At 38.3% G+C, this 27,805-nt stretch overlaps 2 protein-coding genes across 3 annotated transcripts in view; one reads left to right on the top strand and one right to left on the bottom strand.

Moving 5' to 3' along the window:
* Nucleotides 1-402, top strand: part of lipca (lipase, hepatic a) — a 15,002-nt gene extending 14,600 nt beyond the window's left edge. Inside the window, exon 9 of the mRNA XM_051709709.1 lies at nucleotides 199-402. Within this exon, the coding sequence (XP_051565669.1) occupies nucleotides 199-295 (97 nt within the window). The 3' untranslated portion in view covers nucleotides 296-402. The remainder of the gene's footprint in view (nucleotides 1-198) is intronic.
* A 2,196-nt stretch (nucleotides 403-2,598) lies between these two features.
* The window catches only part of LOC127447476 (disintegrin and metalloproteinase domain-containing protein 10-like), a 106,441-nt gene continuing 81,234 nt past the window's right edge, over nucleotides 2,599-27,805 (bottom strand). The window contains exons 5-16 of one of the 2 annotated variants that reach the window (XM_051709504.1): nucleotides 24,017-24,117; nucleotides 23,184-23,339; nucleotides 23,009-23,101; nucleotides 20,400-20,583; nucleotides 14,772-14,935; nucleotides 11,435-11,618; nucleotides 10,918-11,068; nucleotides 9,272-9,455; nucleotides 8,709-8,817; nucleotides 8,234-8,454; nucleotides 7,964-8,090; nucleotides 2,599-5,277 (exon numbers count right to left, since the gene is read on the bottom strand). In XM_051709504.1, the coding sequence (XP_051565464.1) occupies nucleotides 5,171-5,277; nucleotides 7,964-8,090; nucleotides 8,234-8,454; nucleotides 8,709-8,817; nucleotides 9,272-9,455; nucleotides 10,918-11,068; nucleotides 11,435-11,618; nucleotides 14,772-14,935; nucleotides 20,400-20,583; nucleotides 23,009-23,101; nucleotides 23,184-23,339; nucleotides 24,017-24,117 (1,781 nt within the window). In that variant the 3' untranslated portion in view covers nucleotides 2,599-5,170. Of the gene's footprint in view, nucleotides 5,278-7,963; nucleotides 8,091-8,233; nucleotides 8,455-8,708; nucleotides 8,818-9,271; nucleotides 9,456-10,917; nucleotides 11,069-11,434; nucleotides 11,619-14,771; nucleotides 14,936-20,399; nucleotides 20,584-23,008; nucleotides 23,102-23,183; nucleotides 23,343-24,016; nucleotides 24,118-27,805 lie in introns of both variants that reach the window. The other variant, XM_051709419.1, reaches the window with a different exon arrangement.

Consider the following 27,805-nt stretch of genomic DNA (forward strand, 5'->3'; position numbering starts at 1 on the left):
TTTAGAAGTAAAGTATTTTTAATGAAGGAACAAAATACTGAGTGCACCTTTAATTGTGATATTGTGATAAAAGAAAACTAATATAATTTAAATAAATTATTTGATAAAGTTTAAAAAACATGTTTAATAGTTGTATTATATTAAGACATTTATTGGACGATTCATTCTAAAGCTAATAACAGTCTTCGTTTTCTTCAGAACTGTGTTTTGTGCACAGACAGATGATGGCATGTATATTGAGCCATCACAGGAGAAGGTGTTCGTTCGCTGTGAGAAGAAGTGTAAGAAGCCATAGCAACAGCGGAGGATGATAAAGCACAGCTGAAGTAAACACACCTGATCACCCATCAGGACTTATAAAGCGTCAACAATGCTTAAATTGACATGAGATGGGTGAAAACAGAACATGCATGTAATGTAAGTTTTATGTTTTTGTTTTGTGCTTTCTTCACCTATTGTATGATTAATTAAAGACAGAGTATAAAAGAGTGTTTGTCTCAAACACTTTATGTATTTTTCACTTATTTAAACAACCGCTATTACAATTACTATTAAGGAAATTCAGTTTAACACTGCCATTCCACATTTTAGAAAACTGTTGTCAACCCCTGCCAGAGTCTATATGGAAACAATGAATATACTGAGGTTATTCCTTAACTGCTTGAGACACAAATTCACTTCCACTCAAGTTTATTATTGTTGAATAGGTAGGGCCAATATCTTGAAGCTCCTAGCACCTCCTAAAAGAGACTTTATAAAGTCTTCCGAGTGAGTGACCGACTTTTGTCAGATTCACTGCACCAACTGTTATCCATTGAATATTTTACCATTTTACATACCATTTATAAAAATGGTAGCACTTTATAATAAGGTTCTATTTGTTAACATTTGTTAATGCATTATGTATCATGAACTAACAATAAACAATATATTTTTACAGCACCCATTATCTTTGTTATATACAATTTGTATTTAAAAAATGTATTAGTATATGGTGATATTATCATTAACAAAGGTGATTAAATGCTGTAAAACTATTGTTCATTGTTAGTTCATGTTAAATAGTTAGTTCAACCAAAAATGAAAATTCTTTCATCATTTACTCACCCTCATGCCATCCCAGATGTGTATGACTTTCTTCTGCAGAATACGATTTTTAGAAGAATATCTCAGCTCTGTAGGTACATAAAATGCAAGAGAATGGGTGCCAATTTTTTGAGCTCCAGAAAGCACATATAGCCATCATAAAAGTAATCCATACAACTCCAGTGGATTAATTGATGTTTTCTGAAGTGAAACGCTAGGTGTGTGCGAGGAATAGATATTATTCAAAATTGATTTTTTTCAAAACTTTTTTTTTTTTTTACTAAACATTCATGATGGGTCGAATACACACTGCCTCTGACCTAAGCCTGTTAGCAAGTTCACGCGAGAACTGACCTGTGAAATACGAAAAAATATGGATGCGCAGTATTGTTTACAACAGAGGAGCACAGATATTCATACATAGATGCCTCATTCAGCTAGTCTTAATACACCAACAGCGGCACCATTTTGGAACGCTCAATAAAGAGAGCTGTTTGAATCGGTTTGAATGCAAGTGAATGGAGGAGATGCCTCAGACCGAGCTCCTTGCTCAGACCGCTGCATAAACTGCTTTGTTGAAACAGTATCGAGGTCCATAGGAACAGCTGCTAATAAGGTATCTACTTATGAATATGTATGCAGAGGAGGTATTCAACATTACGTCACACGAGAGGCAGTTTGAACTCCACCCTCATCAACGAGCTGGCCGGAAGTGAACATTTTCAGCAAAAATGTTTTTTAAATATTGATCTATTTCTTACACACAGCTAGCATTTAGCTTCAGAAGACATTAATTAATCTACTAGAGTCGTATGTATTACTTTTAAAATAGCTATATGTGCTTTTTGTAGTTTCAACATTTTGGCCCCGATCCACTTGCATTTTATGGATCTACAGAGCTGAAATATTCTTCCAAAAATCTTCGTTTGTGTTCAGCAGAAGAAAGTCATATACATCTGGGATGGCATGAGGGTGAGTAAATGAGATGATTTTTGGGTGAACTAACCCTTTAGTTAATGCTGACAAATGGGAGCTTATTGTAAAGTGTTACCATAAAAAACAATAATCAGTCATGCAAAATAAGTTACGGCAGTACTCTAGTCAACAATCACAACAATTACTTGCAAACAAGCATCATCATCATCATCATCACCTATGCATTGGTGTACAGCAGTTATCTTGAATGTAGATAAGCTTGTAATAAAATGTATTTATCACTTGTGTTTAGTTTGCTTGCAATATTACTCATCAAAATAAACAAATTGTTCCTAAAGTCACCTTATGATAACATGGAGATGAAAATGGGGAGATGCTTAACAGGGCAATTTTGGTGTTTGAATGTGAAATTATGTGATGGCTTGTTGAAGAGTCAATCAGCTGTTCTTTTTACATATACATATTATGTTGCACTAGGCAATAAATAAAAAAAATAAAAAAATAAAAATAAATATAAAAAAAAAGCATTTACAGGCAATTAATAGCATTTATATCCACACATATAGTGAGAAGAGCTTCTGATCAAGGCTATTTTATTTATGCATTTCAAGTACTTAAAAAATTACATGTTGTTGCACAATACTTTTTGCAAAGTATTTAGTAAAAATTTTCACAAGTAAGTGCAAAGAGAGGGAAAAAATAGAAAAAAAAAAGAAAGCCAAAAAGATACTGTATAAAACACAGCGGACATTAAAATCAAACAGTAGTATTAGACATTTCTCCATCTTGTTTTTCATAATTTCATCCACACACACCATGCTTGTGTATCAGTGCACATTACTTATAAACTTAAAGCAAGACAAGCAACAAAAAAAAAAAAAAAAAAAAAAAATCACTAAAGAAATAATCCTATTCTCATTCACCCAAACTCCCTTACCACAGAATAACACAGAAATGATTGATTACTTTGAAGCTAATCAAATCAGAGCAGTTAAAGCTAACTAAAAATCCCTCTCCCATCAACATTTAAAGAGACATACAGAAATGAGCTGATGATTTAAATCTAAAGGACTGGGAGCTGGGAATGCTTGTCTTAAACACAAGCAAACCATCCATGTGTTTGTTATGACCTGATGTTGAAATACAGATCCTCAATGGATTCAAAGATCGCAGCTTGAGCAAATGTAGACGTCTGAACACTGGACACTCGGTCACAACATTTAAAAAAAGGATGATGTTCAACATAAACTGAAACAATACGGTATATCTTCCTTAAGAATGACTTGAAATTTCTGATGTATTCATGGTTCAAAAACATCTGCCTTTGTAAGAGGCACACAAAAGACAATCAAACTCTGAAAGCTCATTTACACAGAGTGGGAGAATGAACAATGATTTTTTTTTTTTTTTACTTTGTACCTGTAGACCTGTAGAAAGGGCAGAGCCAATGAATGCTCAAATGGTCCAGGGCTGGAACACTGAAAACTGAGTGACGTTAAACCTAGCCTACAATACACAGTAATGTTTCTATGCTGAAAATAATGTTTACCCTGGGTCTACATGCATGTCTGGAAAATCAGCCAGAGAGGATATGTTGTTTTTTAATTTACAGAACTTACTTCTAAATAGAACTGCACTGTGTATAGTGATTCTTAATGATAATTAGGTCTACTTAGTCAGGAAAACCAAACTATTACACTAATAAATGAATCAATGTGCTAACAGTGAATTTCTGTGCACTATATTAGTGATCTATATAGGCAATACAAGGCATGTTTTGATTATATAGGGTGCTACGCTGGACCTTCTGTCTTTCCAGCTATAACGGAAGGTAATGCCTGACGAATGATAAGAAAAAATCCTTTGTGTAAATACTAATTAGCGTGTAAAAAGACGACAGGCTCTACAGATTGCTTCTATTAGCTCTCTCTTTAACCCAGCCTTTCAACTGATGCACACAGCCGAGACAAGTTTCATGTTGCCAACATCTCATTGGAAAAAATAATTGTATATATCAAGAAAAAAATTATTTTTCTGTGATGTTGTGCTTATCTTTTCTTGAGTCTGTCTACTGTGTACAGTATCTTTTGCGGTCTCTCAGAGGGAACACTGCGTTACTGGGTAAATACAAAGTAACAAAGCGACTCTCAGTAGATTGTGATAAGTGGCAAAGATTTCTTTTTTTTTTTTTACCCAAACTCCCATTTTAATTCCCTTACCTGCATGGAATGAAGAACTTTAATTCTTTAGTGGTTGTTTATCATCTACTGACAACAATGCAACAAGTTTTTTTTGCATTGCAAGAAATAATAATAATGATAATAAAAAAAAAAAACATGCTAACAAATGTGAAAATGCTATGCACAAACATTTGTTCCTTTCACCAAAGTGAGTCTGGTAAAAGGCCTTCTAACAATAGAAACTCTCTGTGCTCTCTTATTATATCCTGAGTGTCAATCAAAACCTTAATTATCATTATCTAACAGCAGAAAAAAATGACATGACTGAAAAAAAAAAAAAAACTAAAGTACATTGTAATATCTGTACAACTGCACTGAGGGGGACTAAACATAAAAGCTTGAATTTGTAGTAATCCTTTTGCTCCTATTTTGTAAAAACATCTTAATGACACATTGGAAAATGGGTCTCTTTAAAGAGTTCTCGCTCACACTTTCCTTGATTGGCAGAAAAAACCCATGTAACTTCCAATCATGCCGTTTTGCTAGCTCCACAGAAGGATGGTAATTCCAAGCAATAAAAAGGTAAAAAGATGAAAAAAGGGCAAAAAATTTAGTGGGGAGAAAAATGCTTTATCGTGTCACTAAAGAAAGAAAAAGACGATAGAAAAAAAATCAAAAACTGTGATTCTGTCCACTTCCTCCTCATCACTAGCTTCTGAATTTTTCTCTGATCTACGCAACAAAAGTTTTGCTGGCTCCCCGAGCAGTGGTTTCTTACAACTTTTAAAAACTGCTGTTTTCTGAAGTATAGTCCTTTTAAGTCCATGTGGTATATTTTATTTTTCTTAGTTTGTAGATAGTTTTTTTAGTTTGTAAATGGGGCTTATTGATTGACTCAGGTAACTCTTTGGAGTGAAGTGTTTCCCACTATAGGCACTAGGAAGAACCAAGGCAATGAGGAGGCCAGCTCAGCGTCGCATCTGGCCCATCTGATAGTTCTCTCTCTGCTGCCGATGGTGGCGCTGTGGCTGAGTCTGTGCAGTGGGGTTCTGGGCTCTTCTTCTCTTAAGTGTGCCTAGAGGGAGTAACACACATATGCATGTATGGTTAATCACCACATTTCTGTTGTAGTACATTTGAATTAGCATTGATCTTGGAAAAATAAACTAGATCCACAGGTAAACACATTCAAACACTGGGATTCTGACTGGCAATGAGTGAAATTACTCGCTTTTTTGTATAGTGATGATTAAACAAGTCTTCTGCAATCATGCTGTTCTTAAAACGTCCATTCAAGTTGTTTTTCGACTGTGTTTGATTGCACAATCTTTTAAAGGCTGTAGTCTGGACCAGAGCTCTGGTTTAGAGGTTGATTACTTGGCTGAAGCTCATGGAAAAGTAATTCCAAACACTTGTGGTGAGCCAGAATGTTTATCATCCTGCTATCAACTGAGAACTGCCGTGTTTGGTTTTTGGTAAATATGCATTAACGAACAGATTATGCATACTGATCCTACACTCCTGATCATAGTCGTAAAGTCTTTCACACTGAAATAATCTGTTAAATGGAAAATCTGGCTGGCCATGAACATGTCATAGGTCACAGTGTGTTCTGGTCAACTATGCTCCAGTCAGGTTAAACAAATAGGAATTATAACCCTCTTTAACAGCGATCAGTACCATATCCACTAGTGTGTTCTTTAGCAATGTTTAATTTCATATGCCTGTATGCAGTGGCTTCCCTTACTACTCAGATGATTACTGATCACATTTGCACCAGTGGTTTGGACTGGGTAGTTTGGGGTTAATCTGGGGTGTTACTTGGCAGCGGTTTGGAATGGGTAGTCTGGGGTAATCTGGGGAATATTCCCTGGAAGTGGTTTAGATTGGGTTGTCTGGGGTAATCTGGGGTATATTACCTGTCGGTGGTTTGGACTGGGTAGTCTGGGGTAATCTGGGGTATATTACCTGTCGGTGGTTTGGACTGGGTAGTCTGGGGTAATCTGGGGTATATTACTTGTCGGTGGTTTGGATTGGGTAGTCTGGGGTAATCTGGGGTATATTACCTGGCAGTGGTTTGGATTTTGGAATCATCTGGGGTATATTACCTGGCAGTAGTTTGGATTGGGTAGTTTGGGGGTAATCTGGGTTATATTACCTGAAAGTGATTTGTATTAGATAGACTGGGCTATATTACAAGACAGTGGTTTGGACTGGGTACTCTGGGATAATCTGGGGTATATTACCTGGGAGTGGTTTGGACTGGGTATTTTGGAGGAATCTGGAGTATATTACCTGAGAGTGGTTCGGATTGGGTATCTTTGAGTAATCTGGGGTATATTACCTGGGAGTGGTTTGGACTAGGTATTCTGGAGGAATCTGGGGTATATTAAATGGGAGTGGTTTGAACTGGTTATTTTGGAGTAATCTGGGGTATATTAACTGGCTGTGGTTTGGATTGGGTAGTTTGGGGGTAATCTGGGTTATATTACCTGAAAGTGATTTGTATTAGGTAGTCTGGGCTATATTACAAGACAGTGGTTTGGACTGGGTACTCTGGGATAATCTGGGGTATATTACCTGGGAGTGGTTTGGACTGGGTTTTTTGGAGGAATCTGGGGTATATTACCTGTGAGTGGTTCGGACTGGGTATTTTTGAGTAATCTGGGGTATATTACCTGGGAGTGGTTTGGACTGGGTAGTTTGGAGTAATCTGGGGTATATTACCTGGGAGTGGTCTGGACAGGGTATTTTGGAGTAATCTGGGGTACTTTACTTGGGAGTGGTTCGGATTGGGTATTTTGGAGTAATCTGGGGTATTATACTTGGGAGTGGTTCTGATTGGGTATTTTGGAGTAATCTGGGTATTATACTTGGGAGTGGTTCTGATTGGGTATTTTGGAGAAATCTGGGGTAAATTACCTGGGAGTGGTTTGGACTGGGTATTTTGGAGGAATCTGGGGTATGTTACCTGGGAGTGGTCTGGACAGGGTATTTTGGAGTAATCTGGGGTGTATTACCTGGGAGTGGTCTGGGCTGGGTATTTTGGAGGAATCTGGGGTATATTACCTGGGAGTGGTTCAGATTGGGTATTTTTGAGTAATCTGGGGTATATTACCTGGGAGTGGTTTAGACTGGGTATTTTGGAGGAATCTGAGGTATATTAAATGGGAGTGGTTTGAACTGGTTATTTTGGAGTAATCTGGGGTATATTAACTGGCTGTGGTTTGGATTGGGTAGTTTGGGGGTAATCTGGGTTATATTACCTGAAAGTGATTTGTATTAGGTAGTCTGGGCTATATTACAAGACAGTGGTTTGGACTGGGTACTCTGGGATAATCCGGGGTATAATACCTGGGAGTGGTTTGCATTGGCTAGTCTGGGGTAATCTGGGGTACATTTCCTGGAGTGGTGGTGATGTAGTGGGCTAAAGAGTAAGTAGAAGGTTGCAGGTTCGATCCCCACAGCCACCACCATTGTGTCACTGAGCAAGGCACTTAACTCCAGGTTGCTTTGGGGGGGATTGTCCCTGTAATAAGTAGTAAGTCGCTTTGGATAAAAGAGTCTGCCAAATGCATAAATGTGAATTTCCTGGCAATGGTTTGGAGTGGGTAGTCTGGGTTAATCTGGTGTATATAACCTGGCAGTGTTTTAGATCTGATATTTTGGTGTAATCTGGGGTATTTTACTTGGCAGTGGTTTGAACTGGGTAGTATATTACCTGGTTTTGGTTTAGATGGGGGTAATTTAGGGGACATTACCTGGCAGAGGTTTGGGTGGGGGCAATTTAGGGTTGCTACTTGGTGTGTGCACACTGCAGATCTTGATGAATCCAGCCATGAGCATGATGAGAGCAATGCCCATTAACAGCACCGCCCACCAGTGTTCCTGAAACACAACCAAACACTCCTCATGAGATCAATGACAGTTAAAAGAGACAATATCTTTAAGAGGACAAAACACCTGATTGAACCCACAAACAAACACACAGAATGAGTATTTGAAGATCATACTGTAAGTGAACAACTTGCCACTATCCACTCTGCAATGCTCGTGTAAAGCTCAGGGTTGAAGATGGCCTTCTTAAGCCTGGCCAGGGGGCCATCAGCATCCACTAGTCTACACTTCATAAAGACATCACAGTAGCCTTTGAAATCATTACAAGGAGAGCCGGGCTGCAATGTGGTGCTCTTTCTATTAAAGTACATTGCCCATTTCTCTGAGCCAGTGCTGCTGCAGGTACTAGGCTCACCTACAAAGAAAGAAACAGATAGTTAAGATAGTTATTAAAAAAAAAAAAAAAAAAAAAAAAAAAAAAATGCATCCATAAGATAGTATTTCTTAATAAAATGCAATTACTTTATTTTTAGGAGGAAACTTCTCAGATGTTTTATGGCAAAGAAACGTTACTTGAGTTAAGCTGTTGGTTATGAATATCTGTGGAGAGCTAAAAGGCAGGTTAGGAGATTTGTCAGTGTTGTGTTTGAGTTTGCATGCATTACTCACCCGTCTTCATACAGCAAACATGACACAGCTCAGTGTCATCTTTCCCCTCCTCGCTGGCACAGGTACACACTTCAAGACCATACCTCTGACAGATAGAGCCAGAACAACCCTGAGAGAGGGGGAAGGGACATTCTCAGACTATATCATACATACGTTAATCATTTGCTTTAGGCCATGTGTGCACTACAAGATGGAATCTCGTCGCCCTTACATGTTTTAAATCTGAAACTAATCTGCAACAAGAAGCCCTGGATCATAGTTAACTTGCAGCACGTGTCCATCTCCTATGCTCTTCTAGTGTGTGCACTTGTGAGTTGTGTGTCAAGCTGCAACTAGTCAGGAGGAGAATGATCTTGTAATTGACACTACTAGTCTTCGATTAGTTGTGTACACCAACACAAAAACAAGAAACGGTGAGTCTTAAAATGTGCACAGGGCAACAACCTTCTGTTTTGTAGTGTGCTAGGCATTACAAAATCTTCTTAAAACACAAAGACAGTTGTTACACAAACAACGGTACAAATACATGCAAAATCAAACAAGGGTCATGAGACAGCACATACCCCATTAAGGCAGACTTGGGTATTTGAGTGGCATGCTGTGAAGTTTTCTTTGGGTGCTGAGGTGGGGCACTGGGCAGTGATTCCATTGCACTTGCCCTCAAGAGCACACTCAGATTCCTCCCTACACTTCACATTGCTACCCTTAAAGATACACTCCGGTGTGCAGCATGGACCCTGGCTGGGACTGCAGGAGAACATCATTGCAAAATTAAAGATGCTGTAAGCAATGTTTTATGTAATTACAATACAAGTAAAATTTGTGCAAAATGTAAAAAAATATATAAAACCTTAAAGTTTGAACAGAACACTGAGGCCATCATTAAAAAAAATCATAACAAAGACTATGGGTCTGTTCCAAAACTTAGTGAGCTGCCTTGCTGTCTCCTGCCAACATAGACAGCTGTCTTCTATTGCTGCATCCTTAATGAAATGATGACTCATAAGAGAATGATATGGAGCACTCTACATAGGCAGCAGCTCCGCACATCATTCAAATAGTGCTCCTCATGCGCAGCGCACGGGAGACTTGACTAGCAACTGATTTCAATACAGGTGATGCGAGGGAAGCAACAGGATCCTCTAATGAGCATAAATACGCACAGCACACACACATTTTAGGTAAAATGTTCAGTTTTGTATCATATTACACTGTTATTTATTGATACTTTTCAGTACTGAATGGATTATAAGCATATTTATATTTATCTATCCAAATTTCTCGTGCTTCATCTGCCATCTTGGATGTATTTTTCCACCGAGCTCATCACGGTTACATTCTTAAGGATACATACAATGATACCTAAGAATTTGGCCGAAACGAGATATCTTAGGAGGCAGCATAATTAAGATACCTACCTTTTGGAACAGCTTTCACGTCGGGAGCGCACCTATGATGTCTTAAATTGCTGCCTCCGGAGGATGCTCACTAGGTTTTGGAAAAGACCCAAAATGTGCAGAGGAAACTAAATTCATTCAGTGTTCAAAGGTCTATCCTTATGACATTTTATATTTCATTCATTGAAGTATTTTGTGTTTTTCTTTTGTATGCTGGTTTTCTTCTCTGTCTCTAAAGAACAAAAACCACCATTAAGCAGGTGATAAAGATATCTCCCAATATCAAGGAAGATGATACACATCCTTTACATTCTTAATTTGAGCTGTTGCCCCTTGGGCAGTGCCTACGTAGTGTTTAGTAATTGTTAAAAATGTACCAGCCTGAGGCTATCCACCTATGTAATAGATAAAACCATATTTATTTATTTTTGTGTATATATTTTAAATACTATTTTTTATTTTAGAGTTCGACTGAATTAACTATAAAATGCAAAGAGAGGGGAAGAGAGAATTTGGAACAAACTAAAACCACATTCTTACATTCTGGGCCCTACATTCTGTTTTCTTATGTTTTTGTGAAGCACCTCTGTAGCCCTGCTTCTAATTGCTCCCATGGGGATTAATAAATGGAAAGTATAGAGCATTTGCCACATTACTTAATTGCAGAATACATCAATCACTTCAAACAGCCTTAGTGTACGCAAAACATATTAACAAACTGGTAATGAGGTCAGTGTTTTAACTTTGATGACAAGATTATGTTCATGATTGTTATGATGTTAGATCAGACTGTAAATGTCCTTCTTACGCACCTGCATCGAGCGTTTGTCTTCAGTGTACACTTTACCCCATCTGGCTCATTGGCATTATGGCAGCACTGGTCTTTACACTGATCGCTGTATCCACAGTCACACTGCTCATTAACCTCAACTAAACCATTGCCGCAGATGGGCTGACCAGATTCTGGACAAGATAGTGAGGGAGACAGTGAGATGAATAGAACAAGCAAGGAGAGAGAGATATAAAGTGATACATTAGAAGAAAGATGAAGATGGCTATATTGAATTATTTATTTTAGAATAAAATCAAGTTAAATTATCATTGCCACACAACCAGAGGTGGTGGAATTTGTTCCAAAACTTTTACATGCCTGATCGCTCCTTGCAGGGATCAAAGCAGATATCTTCCAGTTACCAGCCCCTGAGCTTTAACCCATTACACCACACCATTTTATGTTGATCATTTTAAAATTGACACTCTTTTATGTTCATTGTGCCAGGGAATCTGACACATGCTTTGGTATTTTGTTGTAGTTGACTGAAAACTCACCAACGAAACAGCTGAATCTCTTCTTCTCCAGCACCTGGCTAATGTTGCGAATGCTGCAGACGGAGAACTTGTTGTTGTTGAACTTGTCTCCTGATGTGGCTCTTGCATACATGACGTAGTTGCCTCTCTCTTTCTGATCCTGAGTCTTAGACTCACCTGGTGTGCACTCAAGACCTGAGTCATGCTGGAAGAGAGAAAGACGGAGCAAGAGAAAAAAGATGTCATCAGCAACGAGCAAAAAAATACACTAGGAATATTCTCTAAAAATATTCTCCTCCTCTTCAACTGCAGATAAATTATATGCATTTTGCAGAAACTAGAAACATCTCACACACAGTGTCCTGACAAGGCCCGATGTGATAAAGTGACAAGACGTTGCTTGGTTTATATTTCTGTTGCGTCATACTGGGTAGATCCACCCACTGTGAAATCTAATTGGTCCGAAAACCCACTCCACACAGCTGTATATCACATACATAACATGCAGCTTCTGTGCCATTAAACTAGATGTGTTATTATTCAGATAAGTTCCTATAACTATACTGACTTTTATTTACTTGCTTAACAGTATTCTCTTCAAACTGTTGCTCCATCAGTACAGAAAACTCACAGTAGGAGCGAGCAGTTCACACTAATGTCCGCTTTATAACCCTTGTGGCATCAATGAGAATTGGGTACGTCATTTGTGTTATGAACTGTGTTCTGACTAGGAAGTTGAAAACTTTCCATGGGAATTAACGGGAATATATGGGAATTAACGGGAATTAATGGGAATAAACTGGAAATTTGCTAAATTGCAAGTTAGCCTATAACAGGGAACTTAAATGTAGTTGAAAAAAAGAAAACATCTTGCAGCATAATCTTGGTTAAAACAACCAGATTTTATGCAAATTCAGTTGAATTTCTACCCTGTGCATTCCTCAATCACATGCACACAGCACACTACTTACTACAGCAGGACTACTGAAGTCACACTACTGCATTGAGCCCAAGGACTACATCCAGTCAAGTAAGTTTTGATGATATTACTAGGGTAAATATATTTGATCTTTGGTATTAAAGTTTAACTTGCAAATACTAAATCAAAATATGTTTACACAGTAGCTAGCTAGCCAGTAAATCAGATATGCTAAATGTAAGCTAGCTAACACCATTTCATTGACAATTTAAGAGGCTAGCTATCATGGTGCTAGCTAGCACAACTGTGATGCTGTTTCTTCTGCTAGTCAGTTTTCTGTTATCATACAAGAACGTAGGTTATAGTTTGATTTAGCATGCTGATTGAGGAGTGTTCATCTATTCATCTAGCCTATTTCTATTCATTTGTCCAGGATCAATTGTAAAATATTTTTACCATTCCAGAATATTCCAATTGTTTAGCTAACTATTTATATATCTGAGCATGGCATTGCTTTAGTGTTTTTTTCAAGCTTTTTTCTAATCTTATTCTATAGAACAATGCCACATGCGCCATCTGATGTGTGGATACATTTCACCTCAGCCAATGTAGAAGGAAAGGCTGTGTACATTTGCAAATACAGTGCAAAGACCTATGTTAAGAATGCCACAAAGATGCAGCAGCATATAGCCAAGTGCCCAAAGTTTTTTCCAATATTTCCAAAATTCCCAAGGAAAGTTCCCGGAAATTTACCAGAAATTTTCCGGCCCTTTGCTGCCCTAGTTCTGACCCATATTGGAATGCAACAATGCACGAAATTGGGATAGCATAGCTAGAAGCATCTGTGTTCACGTACGTATGTACGTGGAGTATGTTTCAGCTTTTATTGTTGATTGAAAAAAATTTGTGTCGCGTTGTGCCTGGTTAGGACTGGTGTAAGCTGTTTTGCAGCTATTTTACAAAACAAACCTTTTATTTCTATAGCTAAAAATATCCAAAAGCTTTACATTCACTTTATTCCTTAGTGTGCTGCTTACATACACTGGCGGCCAAAAGTTTGGAATAATGTGCAGATTTTGCTCTTATGGAAAGAAATTGGTACTTTTATTCACCAAAGTGGCATTCAACTGATCACAATGTATAGTCAGGACATTAATAACATGAAAAATTATTATTACAATTTGAAAAAAAATTTCATAACTTCTTAAACTACTTCAAAGAGTTCTCGTCAAAAAATCCTCCACGTGCAGCAATGACAGCTTTGCAGATCCTTGGCATTCTAGCTGTCAGTTTGTCCAGATACTCAGGTGACATTTCACCCCACACTTCCTGTAGCACTTGCCATAAATGTAGCTGTCTTGTCGGGCACTTCTCATGCACCTTACAGTCTAGCAACTAAAAAACCTCAGTGGGGTTAAGATCCATAACACTCTTTTCCAATTATCTGTTGTCCAATGTCTGTGTTTCTTTGCCCACTCTAAACTTTTCTTTTTGTTTTTCCGTTTCAAAAGTAGCTTTTTCTTTGCAATTCTTCCCATAAGGCCTGCACCTCTGAGTCTTCTCTTTACTGTTGTACATGAAACTGGTGTTGAGCGGGTACAATTCAATGAAGCTGTCAGCTGAGGACATGTCATCTATTTCTCAAACTAGAGACTCTGATGTACTTATCCTCTTGTTTAGTTGTATATCTGGCCTTCCACATCTCTTTCTGTCCTTGTTAGAGCCAGTTGTCCTTTGTCTTTGAAGACTGCAGTGTACACCATTGTATGAAATCTTCAGTTTTTTGGCAATTTCAAGCATTGTATAGCTTTCATTCCTCAAAACAATGATTGACCGACAAGTTTCTAGAAAAAGCTGTTTCTTTTTTTGCTATTTTGGACCTAATATTGACCTTAAGACATGCCAGTCTATTGCATACTGTGACAACTCAAAAACAAACACAAAGACAATGTTAAGCTTCATTTAATGAACCAAATAGCGTTCAACTGTTCAACTTGATACAATGGCAAGTGATTTTCTATTACCAAATTAGCAGTCTAGCATGATTACTCAAGGATAAGATGTTGGAGTGATGGCTGCTGGAAATGGGGCCTGTCTAGATTTGATCAAAAATTATTATTATTATTTTTTTTTCTTCCCCAAATAGTGATGGTGCTGTTTCTTACATCAGTAATGTCCTGACTATACTTTGTGATCAGTTGAATGCCACTTTGGTGAATTAAAGTACCAATTTCCTTCCAAAACAGCAAAATCTGTACATTATTCCAAACTTCTGGCCACCAGTGTATGTTTACATTTACATTCTAAGCAGATGATTTTTAACCAAAGTGAGTTGAATGCACAGGTCATAGAGCAAATACCAGGTCAGGTTACTAGGAAAGTCTGTCCAGATCATGGTGCAATGCAGGCAATAGAGCACATTAAGCAGTAAAGACTCACCGGAGAGCCAAAGTTGTGTCCAACCTCATGAGCAAAGGTAATGTGAGAGACTTTAGGGGGAACATGTGAAGCGTAGTTCTGCACTGTGATGATGCCAGTGTTCAGAGACTTCCTCTTCCCATCAGAGTACGGTTTATTCTTTTCACAGATCCCACCAGAGCTCCCTGAAACAAAATGCAAGAGCATCTTTATGAAAAACAAATTAAAGAGATGGACAATGATGATTAAAGAAAAGATGCTATTATGGTGCTTCATCATCCTTAAGTGGTGAATTTAGAAAGGGTATACTTTAATAGAACTATGATGATAAAATTAAATGATAAATGATATAAGATATCATATATCAACAGTTTTAAAGCAAAATTCACCTAGGCTCTGCTCTTTAACTCAAAAGCATGAGTAAAAGATTTAATTTAGGCAAACAGCCCAAGACAGTCAGTGTGAAATTAATTTATGCTTTATTAGTCACAGCTCCAGAGAGAGAAATGACCTGCAGTAAATGACCAATAGTTGAAATCTCTGACTCTCACTTTACACTGGAAGTGAGCAGTGTAACACGACAAAGCTAGATTACTCCTATTATAACCAACTGAGTCGACTCTACTTTAGAGCAGATGTTGGCAGTTTTTGGCACAGAAGCCATATTGGGGTTTAAATAGTTCACAGGAGCCTCATCATTTTCTTTGAGATGTTCTACTTCAATTGGTTCTTATTTCTTGAGCTTGGAGAACTAGTTGCTTAGGCTACACATGAGGCAACATTTTCTGAAGGATATCTCTGAATGATGGGACCATTCAGCACTTGCCTCAAGTATTGATCTACAAAGGTACATAACTTTCCATCATGCATTAGAAAAAACTAAAAAGGGTAGAGTATAATTACTGTATAGATAGTATATCTGACATGAATGACTGGTAAAGAGTTAAATATTATTAAAAGGCAAAAGTCAATCACTGAGAAGGTCTGCACACATTAAGTAGCACCAAACAGCACAAGTTGCCTCGTCAATGAACAGTGGCTGTATTACATTATCCTTTGAGGAAAGTAACACAAAGGAGACCGAGAAATTCCAAACATTTGTCGTGCCTTTTCGCAGTGGAGAGAGAGAGTGGACAAATTGATTATTACATTGACAGGAATATTTGCAAATTGTGCAAGTTTAAAGCTCTGATAGAGTGGTTTGTATTCCTTGAGATCTGGCAATCCAAAGCATGTTAAAAGCTCATGGACCTTTATTACAGTACACTTATTACAGGGACAATTATGCTGGAGAAAACTGAGATTAAGTGTAGAAATAAAGGGTGATCTCACTCCAGACGTGGCAAAGGGGCGGTCACACTACACTTTGCGCTTCACTAGAAATGCAAGCTCAAACAAAAAACATTTGCACTGTGGCTGTACTTTTGAAACAGTGAGTATTTAAACAATTACAGATTGGCCCCATTCACTTCCATTATAAGTGCCTCACTGGAACCAAGATTTTTGCTTTTTTTAAAGAAAAGGAGGAACAAGTCAAAATACATTATTGTGGTAATCAACATTATGCTACAAATGCTGTCGATTCAGCTTAACTTGTATTGAACCCCGAACATTCCTTTAACGACTGCATTTGTGGCAGAAGATTGAACTGAAACAACCGAAAAAACAACAACATGTGAGCATGTGTGAATTCATTTTCATTCACTATGTTCCCTGCATAGGTACACACCTATCTGCGCATGCACACAGATTAGTTTTTTTTTTTTCTGTTCACTCAGTTCAGTGTTTCACTAAGACAGTAATTGCTGGTCTCCCTACTGACTGATAGCCAAAGTGTGATTAAAGCAACCAGATTTTACAATGCTAATTTACCATTATTGCTCGTTGCAGTGTTGGTGAATATGTGTGTTCTCCCCTCAGAACTGTGCCAAATGCCAAAGAACCAATTAAACAATTCTGCATTTGCTGACAGATCTCATAATGATGTTCTCTTTAAAATTTTCATTTCAAAACAGTGATACCCAAAATTAATAATATAAATGTGTTTAAATGTGAACCTCAGTGTTTACATAAATGCTCACTACCCCATGTCATTCATTTAAAAAAGGTACTTGAGCAAACACTTCTAATTTGAATTTATCAGCAACATTTTGTGTATCAATCAAGCTGTTACACCTCTGCTATTAATGTGTGTATCTGTGTGTTAGTGCTGCATTTGACAAGTGTGTAACAGCAGCAAGAAAAGTGAAGCCCTCAGGTTGATCTCAGTCTGTTTCAGCTAAAGAGGGGAGAGAGATGCATGCCTGCCTAGCAACATGAAGACATTAATAGAATCCCACACACATGCACACACATGCACACAAACACGCTCTCTCACCTTTCTGTTCACTTGAATCCATCTTTAACTCACATAAAAACAAACTCTCTCTTATACAGTGCATCCGGAAAGTATTCACAGCGCTTCACTTTTTCCACATTTTGTTATGTTACAGCCTTATTCCAAAATGGATTAAATTAATTATTTTCCTCAAAATTCTACAAACAATACCCCATAATGACAACGTGAAAGAAGTTTGTTTGAAATCTTTGCAAGTTTATAAAAAAAGAAAAAAAAAAGGAAAAAAAAAAAAACAATCACATGTTCATAAGTATTCACAGCCTTTGCCATGACACTCAAAATTGAGCTCAGGTGCATCCTGTTTCCACTGATCATCCTTGAGATGTTTCTATAAATTGATTGGAGTCCACCTGTGGTAAATTCAGTTGATTGGACATGATTTGGAAAGGCACACACCTGTCTGTATAAGGTCCCACAGTTAACAGTGCATGTCAGAGCACAAACCAAGCCATGAAGTCCAAGGAATTGTCTGTAGACCTCCGAGACAGGATTGTATCGAGGCACAGATCTGGGGAAGGTACAGAAAAATTTCTGCAGCATTGAAGGTCCCAATGAGCACAGTGGCCTCCATCATCCATAAATGGAAGAAGTTTAGAACCACCAGGACTCTTCCTAGAGCTGGCCGCCTGGCCAAACTGAGCGATCAGGGGAGAAGGGCCTTAGTCAGGGAGGTGACCAAGAACTTGATGGTCACTCTGACAGAGCTCCAGCGTTTCTCTGTGGAGAGAGGAGAACCTTCCAGAAGAACAACCATCTCTGCAGCACTCCACCAATCAGGCCTGTATGGTAGAGTGGCCAGACGGAAGCCATTCCTCAGTAAAAGGAACATGACAGCCCATCTGGAGTTTGCCAAAAGGCACCTGAAGGACTCTCAGACCATGAGAAACAAAGATTGAACTCTTTGGCCTGAATGGCAAGTGTCATGTCTGGAGGAAACCAGGCACCGCTCATCACCTGGCCAATACCATCCCTACAGTGAAGCATGGTGGTGGCAGCATCATGCTGTGGGGATGTTTTTCAGCGGCAGGAACTGGGAGACTAGTCAGGATAGAGGGAAAGATGAATGCAGCAATGTACAGAGACATCCTTGATGAAAACCTACTCCAGAGCGCTCTGGACCTCAGACTGGGGCGAAGGTTTATCTTCCAACAGGACAATGACCCTAAGCACACAGCCAAGATAACAAAGGAGTGGCTACGGGACAACCCTGTGAATGTCCTTGAGTGGCCCAGCCAGAGCCCAGACTTGAACCCGATTGAACATCTCTGGAGAGATCTGAAAATGGCTGTGCACCGACGCTCCCCATCCAACCTGATGGAGCTTGAGAGGTCCTGCAAAGAAGAATGGTAGAAACTGCCCAAAAATAGGTGTGCCAAGCTTGCAGCATCATACTCAAAAAGACTTGAGGCTGTAATTGGTGCCAAAGGTGCTTCAACAAAGTATTGAGCAAAGGCTGTGAATACTTATGTACATGTGATTTTTTTTTTTTTCGTTTTTTATTTTTAATAAATTTGCAAAGATTTCAAACAAATTTCTTTCACGTTGTCATTATGGGGTATTGTTTGTAGAATTTTGAGGAAAATACTGAATTTAATCCATTTTGGAATAAGGCTGTAACATAACAAAATGTGGAAAAAGTGAAGCGCTGTGAATACTTTCCGGATGCACTGTATTGCCAATTTTCTTCACGATAAGAAATGCATAGTGACACATATACTGTATTATGATACAATAAGTTGCGAGCCATCACGTTATAATCTAGCTGCATTAAGCGTGCGCTCGAGGGATGAGCGTCCCCGTGACAGAGTGTGCATCAGCCGGGTGCAGTTTCAATCTCACCCCCTTAGATCAGGACACTTCACGCAACTCATAGAAGAGGCGCTGACCGCACAGAGAAATGCCAGTTTCAGTGTTTGTACTTATTTACATGACCTGCTAACTTATTATTTGAACTTTAATAAAGATATAACGCATTAAAGATGTAAAGAAGTGTTTCCTTTATAGACACTCGACACGCAAGTTTTGATTCAACGGAGTGGCAGCTCCAGCTCCACTTATTCCACAATGAGAGTGCTTCTGTATTTACTTATTTTGTATTTTTGTATAATTCCCTCATATTTTGCAATCTACATCACCTGAAGCTGTTTGGAAAGTTTAGAGTGCATCTGGACTGTGAGCTGTGTGTTCTTCCTCTCCTCAGTCAGGCGCGAACTGCAGTGCTGCTCTTGCGCATCATCATTAGAGTTTAATGTGATCTCATGTTACATTAAATGAGATCAAAAGACTATTTGACAATGAAAATGTTTATCGATAATTTTTTTTATTGTCGACGTTGTCGATAACGTCGACTAATCGTTTCAGCCCTAGTCTGAACTGCTCTTAACCTTGGGACTAATGCAGTTTTGCTACTTGAAATGGAACGACCAGAAGTGGAAACAATTGGTAAATGCTGAACAATATAGACTCGATACTCAAGAGAAGAGGAGTGTTTGAAGGTGTGCAAGGACAAAATGATTATTATTACAGAGATTTTTTTGGCCAGTGTGTCTGTTACTACACACACCTACACAGTGTTGTGACTGCGACTGAGTCTTATCGGAGACTAAGAGATTGAGAGACGTATCGGCAAGCCGTGTGACGAGGTTAAAGGAGGTTCATCCAAAAATGGAAAATTCTATCAAAATTTACTCACCCTTATGTTGTTCCTAAGTTGCATCATTTTCTTTCATATGCAGAACACAAAATGAGATGTTTAAATGAACATCCCAGTTCTTTTCAGTCTTTTCAATACAATGGCAGTGGATAGTGCCTCACTTCAAAGCTTAAAAATGGACTCAAAAGTATCATAAAAGTAGTCCATGCAACTGTGCGTCATATATAAAGTCTTCTAACGATAAGCAAACAAACCCAATATTTAAGTCACTTTTCTCAGCAAAAATTTTTCAATGAGTGCTATAAGAGAGGCTCATCCACAGTGGCACGCATGTTCACACGAGATCTTGCACTGTTAACAACGCAACTTCATGCATGAACAAGCTTCTCTCATAGCGCTCATTAATGTGCAACTGATGTCAAGATTTTAAAAAATTTCTTAAATTCCAGCGTTGTTTCTTACCAAATCCTTATTTCATATTAGCAGCCACCGATTTAGTTCACAACACACACACACATCGGTGTCCTGTTATACTTAACAGCCAGACAGCCTCTCAGGAGATGTTGGGGAGACCTTGTGTGCATATCTCTGAGCATACCTGAAGGAGCACCGACCCATGCCAGCCCCAGGACTCCATCATCAAAGTCTCTATCTGTGAACACGTAGGCTAGGCAGTAGTCATCGTGATTCTGCTCTGAATTGAGTTCTAGAAACTTCTCCACACCGATGTTGGCAAACCGGAAAGGATTAGAATGATCCTTCTCATCTTGTGTGGTGTTGATCTGAAACATAACAAACAGACTTCATTCTGTTACGTTCAGTGTTTTGTGCAGTTTTGCTGTTCTGCTCTTTCTCTCTCTGTCTGTGTTTGAGTTTTGTTTGCACTTTGAGTGTCTGTTCCAGGTGCATCTGATTTGCAAATTGTTTGCTCCACCTTAACGTTGGCGATTGGCTGTTCCTGGTTGTGTGCCTTATAAAATCCATGTGTTGCCTGTCAGATGCGACCTGTTGCGACTCCAGGTTGGTCGCATTTCTACACGCTCCCCACCAGCCACCAGACCAACACAAATTTGAGAGCTTAGAGAGTTTTGTGTATTGATGCTCATCAGTAATGTGTTTTCTGATTCTGTGCTCTAAGCAGTTAGGTTTGTAGGAGTGACCTGCCCTGTTTATTTGATATTGTTCGCTCTGTTTTTGTTAGTGAAGCTAGGTTAATTTAATTGCATTTTATGTCCTTTTTCAGGTTAGATATTTTCTCCTTTGAAGCGGTTTTGTTTATTGTTTTGGACCAGGAGTCACCCTGAAGCCAAATACCTTCTGCTCATTTTTCCATCTTTACAAACCTTTACTTCCAAAAAATCAAATATTGGATCTATGTTCGTTGTCTTTCTGTGTTTTTAGTCTGATGGTTGTGCAGGGAGCACATCTCTCTTCTCTTTATTGCATCCTACCCTAGGAGATGTAATACATTCAATACTGTAGACAGACTGCAGAAGCAGGCACTGTAAGTAGGATCTATACTAGATCCCTTGGTGGGATGTATGTAACATCTTGAGTAGGCAAAGATCAAGTGGTAGAGCAGTAGTCCGGGACTAAAGAGAAACTGTAATAGTCTTTTAAAAAACTGCAGTACATGGGCTTGCATGCTTGTATTGACAGTTGGTCAATACAGAGTGAGATCTGTTAACCCTCTGTACAACTGTAATATCACGAGCCAGTCATTCAAGAGGAAACTGCACCTGAGAAGTGCACCTGTATGCTGATGCCACTCTGGAACTAAGGTTGACTTGCTGACATCAGCATGAGTGAGTAAATACAAAATGGTCTTGATCCACATTTTAATTCCAAAAGGAAATTACAGCAATCATATACACATTCAGAGTACATTGTGCCACGATCTATGATTCAATTTAGGCTGCAGTGAAGGACAGCATCTTCACACCGCTGAACAAATGTTATCAGCTTTTTCAGAGAGTGAATGACAGTGGATGACAAAGATACATATAAGGCATTTTCCCACATAATTGTAGAACTAGCACGTGAACTGAAATCAATTAGTTGTGAAACTATATCCGTTCCAATTAAATTCCAAGCGTTGTTTTTCCACCAGAGACACAAAAGCAGGAACTTTTATTTAAATAAGCTCTGACGTAAGCATGTGACATAGTTGTGGTGGCGACACTTGATTTTATCGCCCTGTTTTGTTGTGGAAAACTTCATGTGGACAAGATACACTCGGATTTGTAAGAGATGGAAAACAACAGGAGAGCAAGAGCAGAGATGGCTGTAATGCTACCTTCATCTGGACTCAACTGCATTTTGTTTGTTGATTTTTCATAAGTTTCCATGATCATATGTGTGCTTCCAATAAACAATGCCAATTGAAACTATCGTGTATGGAGTTATCAAACACTGATTTCAACTAGCAATTCAATAAACGCTGTGATTCGTAGATAGCACTGTTCACATGACGAACTTAAAAAAGTTAACTTAATTGCCTTGAGGTCCAATAAAAACATCTTTATTAGTGCTTAATACAAACAGTGAAGCCTTTAAAATGTGCAAAGTAAGCAGTGCAAAAAGGTAAGCAAAAAAGCACTGAACACTAGAATGAGCATACTATATACTGTACATAATACAATGTACAAACTATATACATGATAATCATGGAAAGTAAATGATTTTATGACCCTTTATTCTCTTGTAGCCTTGTTTAATTTTCTTTATTTTCAAACTACATAGTTTAATGTCATCAAAGCCTAACTTCATGAGGCAATCAGACTATTTGTACACATCGTTTCTGATCATTGTTGCAAACTCCTGATCCTGTACAGTAGTGTCTGACCATCTATCCATTTCGATTTGAAAAGCCTACAATAGCAACAACTCAACAAAAGTTTTTATGAAGTTTACTAACCAGACTTTTAAAAATGCCCGATATCGGCTGCCTGATGGCTAAAACGCATTTTTCTTGACCATCGAAACATGTTTGCTGTTCTGACTATACCCACTTTATAGTTCCACGTTGCAAGAAAAGTACCAACCCTGGGAGCAGGTACTAAAACTGTTCCTTGTTTGGTTCAGGTTTTAGTTCCAATTGGAACTAGTTCATGTGGTGGAAAAACAACGAGAACCTGAAATAGTTCCAGGAACTAGGAAAAGTTCCAGCAGTGGAAAAACGCCTGCTAATGAGAATCACACACTCACCCTGATTCTCTTCACCATAAAGCTGATGTTGCGGATGCCTTGGAAATCGGTACTTTGATAGATGGAGTCAATGGCTTTTACATGACTGGAAATCTGCAGTACCCAATAGAACAACCCAATTAGTGCACAATTTAAAACACAGTGTGTGATTAGATGACCTGCAGTTTCTGTGTACCTGTGCAATCACAGCCTCGCGGCTACCATAGTATTTGTAAAAGAGGTGATCTGTCTGGATGAAAAGCTGACAGGTGTTTTTCTCTGGCTGTGCTGCACGACGTTTCCTCAGGATCACTGGCCCATCAGCCCTTTCCTCATCATGGACATGGTTCGTCTGCTGCAAAGGGAACAGCAGAAGGACAGGTAAGAACCTAATTGAAGAGGCTGAAAGACAAGCACTCAAAAATATATATATTTTTTTTAATGTTTGGGCATATTGTCAAAATAATTTATATGAAATCAGAGTTTAAAGCTGATGTGTGTAATTTTTATGTTAAAATATTTTCTCCCATTTTAGTTTATTATGCAATGACAATTAAAAGTAAACCATTTATAGGTTAATTTTACAGAAAAGTGTCAACACTGTTGCTCTGCAGAGCTATCAAAATGTTGCTCTGTTTGTCCGAATAGTCTGACCAGTTTGACACAGCAGCATTGGCTCAACTAATGGCATGCATTTGAGGCAGGAATGTTTGTACAAACTATGGCAGATGGGGGAGTGTTTGGGAAACTGGTCTGAAAAGTTATTTTTGCAGTTCTGTTTGATGATGAGAGCGGCACAGAAATTACACACTTTTATCTGATAAAATTTGGATTCAGGCGAGTTGGTGGGGAGCTAAAGTGTACAGAGTAGAACTCTATATTTCAGAATCATGGGAATGAGGAAATAACTCAGATGGTTGGTTTTCTGTATTGGTCATCTGCTTTTGTTTATAAATCAGAATCATGGTGCTTGTTGGTAACACCGGTTCTGTTCTCAGCTGAGTTGCATGAAAGGGTAATGTAGATGACCTGGTTGGGCTCCTCCACTGCAGACGCCTGGTACTTCTTCATCCTCTCAAACACGGAGTGGTCTGCACAGCCGCCCTCTGCTCCGTACTTATGAGGGTAATCTGGAAGGGGAAAAATCAGGTTACAAAATCAAGTTACACACCTTGAACAGTCCATCAGAGCAATCTTCTGTTTAAAATAGGGCTGCAACGAACAATGGTTTAGAAAATTGTTTATCTGTTCTGTCAATTATTTCTTTGATTAACAGATTAAGAGGATGCTAAATGTCAAATTTTTCTTCAACATTTGATTAAAAAAAAAAAAAATCTGTTATTCCATTTCTTGCCCAGTGTTCTGCTTCAAACAATGTGCAAATTGATGGTTATTACAATTGATATGTATGATATAGTTTGTATGCAAAAAGGTTTAATATAAATGTTACCGTTTGCTCTAACAGGTTTCACTACAACAGAGTGATGTAACTGACAAAGGTTCTCAATGCAATAGAGCACAGACCCAACTAATCAATAACAACAGTAAACTAGCTTCATTAACGACTTTTATCAATTTCACTGATTAATTGTTGCAACCTAAAAAAAGATAACTGATCTAACACCATGCTCTAAAGGCAGTGTTTCCCCTATATGCAATCAGCAGCGGTGCACTGCCTGCGCGCTTTCTACAGTGCATGCTGTTGAATGGTGATATGAAACAAAAAGGAAACACACACAAAAATACATCCACATGCTCAGTCACATTTCCGTTTTGCAGTCCAACAAAGGATGTTTGTTACAATGGAGAAGTAGGATAACCGACAAATTTGGTGCGGGATTGCTCACAAATGTAATAATCCTTGCATGTTCCAAGTTCATATTGCGGGGAATTCCTGCACTCTTTTATTCACTTAAACATTTAGTTTAGAATCAATAAACCTATCCATACAGATACACAATTTAAATCAAAAGTCTAGTCTTTGTATCAAACTGTAATTCCAGATCTTGTGCAAGTAAATCAGCTCTACTGCATCGATCTCACCCTCTCTCTTGCACCTCAATGAACGCTTGTTGAGTTTCATGTAAGCACGCGCAGAGAGAAAGTCAGAAGTAAGTTTGTCGCATATTTACTGAACTTAAGATTCGACGTGTGAATGGCATTGTACCGCGTCTCTGTAACCGAGCGATGTGATAATCGCTCCTGTTTATAATCAACAAAGCATACAAGCTGTTAACGTACAAGTGCGCTATGTCGGAGCGATCTAGTTTTTCTGCCTTTCAAATCGAAATATTTTCTTATCGCTCCCACATATTACTGCACCTTTGACCAGAAAGGCAGAAACAGCAAAAATTATTTATGAAAAATTCTACCAGAACCACTCTGGGTGAAGAGAACCTACGGCAGGGAGAAGAGAAACACTTAAACACCTTTTACATCTGTCAGCTCTCTCTCTCTGAAGCTCCAACTTACCTATACAGCTATTTTCTCTGCCATGTGAATCAGTCAGTTTGGTAAATATGAATATTTTAAGTATGTAAAAATATGCATAAATAATATGGTAATTTTAATACTATAATATTAATAATATACATAATATGAAAATATATTAACTATAATATATATTATTATATTTTATAAGCAAGTTCTCTTTTAGGATTTCATCTGTTAAAAATTTCAGTGCATTTAAACATTAAAAGGCCATTTAATGTAACTGTTTTTTGTTTTGTTTTTTGTTTTTTTTATTTTTCCCCTTTTTCTCCCAATTTGGAATGCACAATTCCCAATGTGCTTTTAAGTCCTCGTGGTCACGTAGTGATTTGCCTCAGTCCGGGTGGCGGAGGATGAATCCCAGTTGCCTCTGCGTCTGAGACCATCAATCCGCGCATCTTATCACGTGGCTTATTGAGCGCGTTGCCACGGAGACATAGCGCATGTGGAGGCTTCACACCATCCACTGCAGCATCCGCGCTCAACTCACCATGGAACACAAAGGAGATATTAGGGAGAGTGTAAGTTTCAGTCACCATTCACTTTCATTGTATAGAAAATAAATAAATATGCAGTGACAATGGATGGTGACTGGAACTAACATTCTGCTTTTGTGTTCCACAGAAGAGAGTATAGTAGCTTGAGGGTGAGTAATGACAAAAATTTTATTTTTTGGGTGAACTGCCATTTAATGTATTTGTTAAAAGTATCGCAAAAACAATAACATAAATGTAATTCAGCACACGTTGCATCACGTCTTGCTGAGAAAGAAGTGACTGAAGAGAAGGACCATAATTAGGCTATATACTTTAAAAATCATTCCATCTGAATAAAATGAGGTAAAAATTGAGAAAGTATCCCCCTGTGAGATTGATTTAAATTTTCAGATGTTTTAATAAACACACACATGACCAGGAGAACATGAATAACCCATCTATGATGATTCTAAAGTCATTTTATACCATTTCTCAACCAATGTGCGTAAAAATACGGGTCCGACGTTATGGACTCATGGACGCACACACAACAGCACCGCTGCTGAAACAAATCCTAGGGGAAACACTGAAAGGTGTATTTCTAATCTAAACATTTAAGCACTTGAGAGCACCTTGAAAATGCTGTTGACAACATGCCATTTTCATTCCGGTTTTCAGTGCGTTTCCACACTCTACATCAATATGGCACATTAACTGCCATATTTATCCTGAGGAAAGCCTCTCAGCAAGGAAACAGCACAGAGTAGCATCACACACTAGATCCAGGAACTGCGAAAACAACTGTTACCAAATCCACCTATTCCTTTTACTTTAATTGAAAACTACACAAAGTGTGTATTATTTGAAGTCTCAGCCTTTTAGTTGCTACAGAAAGTAATGCATCTGGTATGCCAATTGCACTGCATATTATTTACAGATTTTAATACAGTGCTGACAGTTCATTTCATTAATGCTATTGCTTACAGTTGCTCACAGCAAAGAAAAGCTTCTGTATTTTCACTCAGAGTTTAAAATGAACACTTGCCTAGTGCCAAAAGCTATTTAATATTTGCTTTTGGATAGATGTACCTAGGTTAATTTATGTAGGATATCTAAAGTGTAATGTATGTAATATGTATATGTAATATTTCTCGTATTAAAACTACCAAAACGAAAATATCAGGAACAAAATTACGGGTCTTCATGGTTTTGTGACAGGTGCAGTTTCGCTGAGAGTCTGGCTCATCTCATATATGATGCTGCGAGTGACGAGATAACCTGACTGTCACAAATATGGTCAGAAAAACAAAATATACAAAATATAATAACATGTTTTTAAATAAAATAATGCAAAATACAATTTCATGGCCAGTTCATTTTCTCAACTTACCCACCATTGGTAGGTATGGCAAAAGTTCATTTCAAACACTGCTTTTCAAAAACTAAACATCAGCAGAAAGAGTGGCCTACATTCAAGTGTATTCACTAGATGTTCTATATTTTTTAATGGAAAGTCTATGCTGAAATCCTACTAGCAACCATAATCAACGAGCACTTGCTTACATTTTGCTGGCCGGCTATCAAACCAAGGTAAATTGCTGTGTGCATTTTAACTTTCGAGTGAGCAGCCAATCAGCAGTCACTCAAGGAAATGGCCCGCATGACAGCAGGTGAATGCCACTATATGAACATATTGTATAAACAACCATTTAAAGGCCTATAATTTTGTTCCACACTTTGATTTGAAATTGCTGATGCTGTGACTTGATGATCAGTATTTCAGGTTCTTCTGGGCTCAGCCCAGCACCACACTCATTCAAAATTGAAGCAATTATTTCAAGCACGTTACTTC

The sequence above is a fragment of the Myxocyprinus asiaticus genome, chromosome 1 (genome assembly GCF_019703515.2).
Source record: "Myxocyprinus asiaticus isolate MX2 ecotype Aquarium Trade chromosome 1, UBuf_Myxa_2, whole genome shotgun sequence".
In the NCBI taxonomy this organism is placed as follows: Eukaryota; Metazoa; Chordata; class Actinopteri; order Cypriniformes; family Catostomidae; genus Myxocyprinus; species Myxocyprinus asiaticus.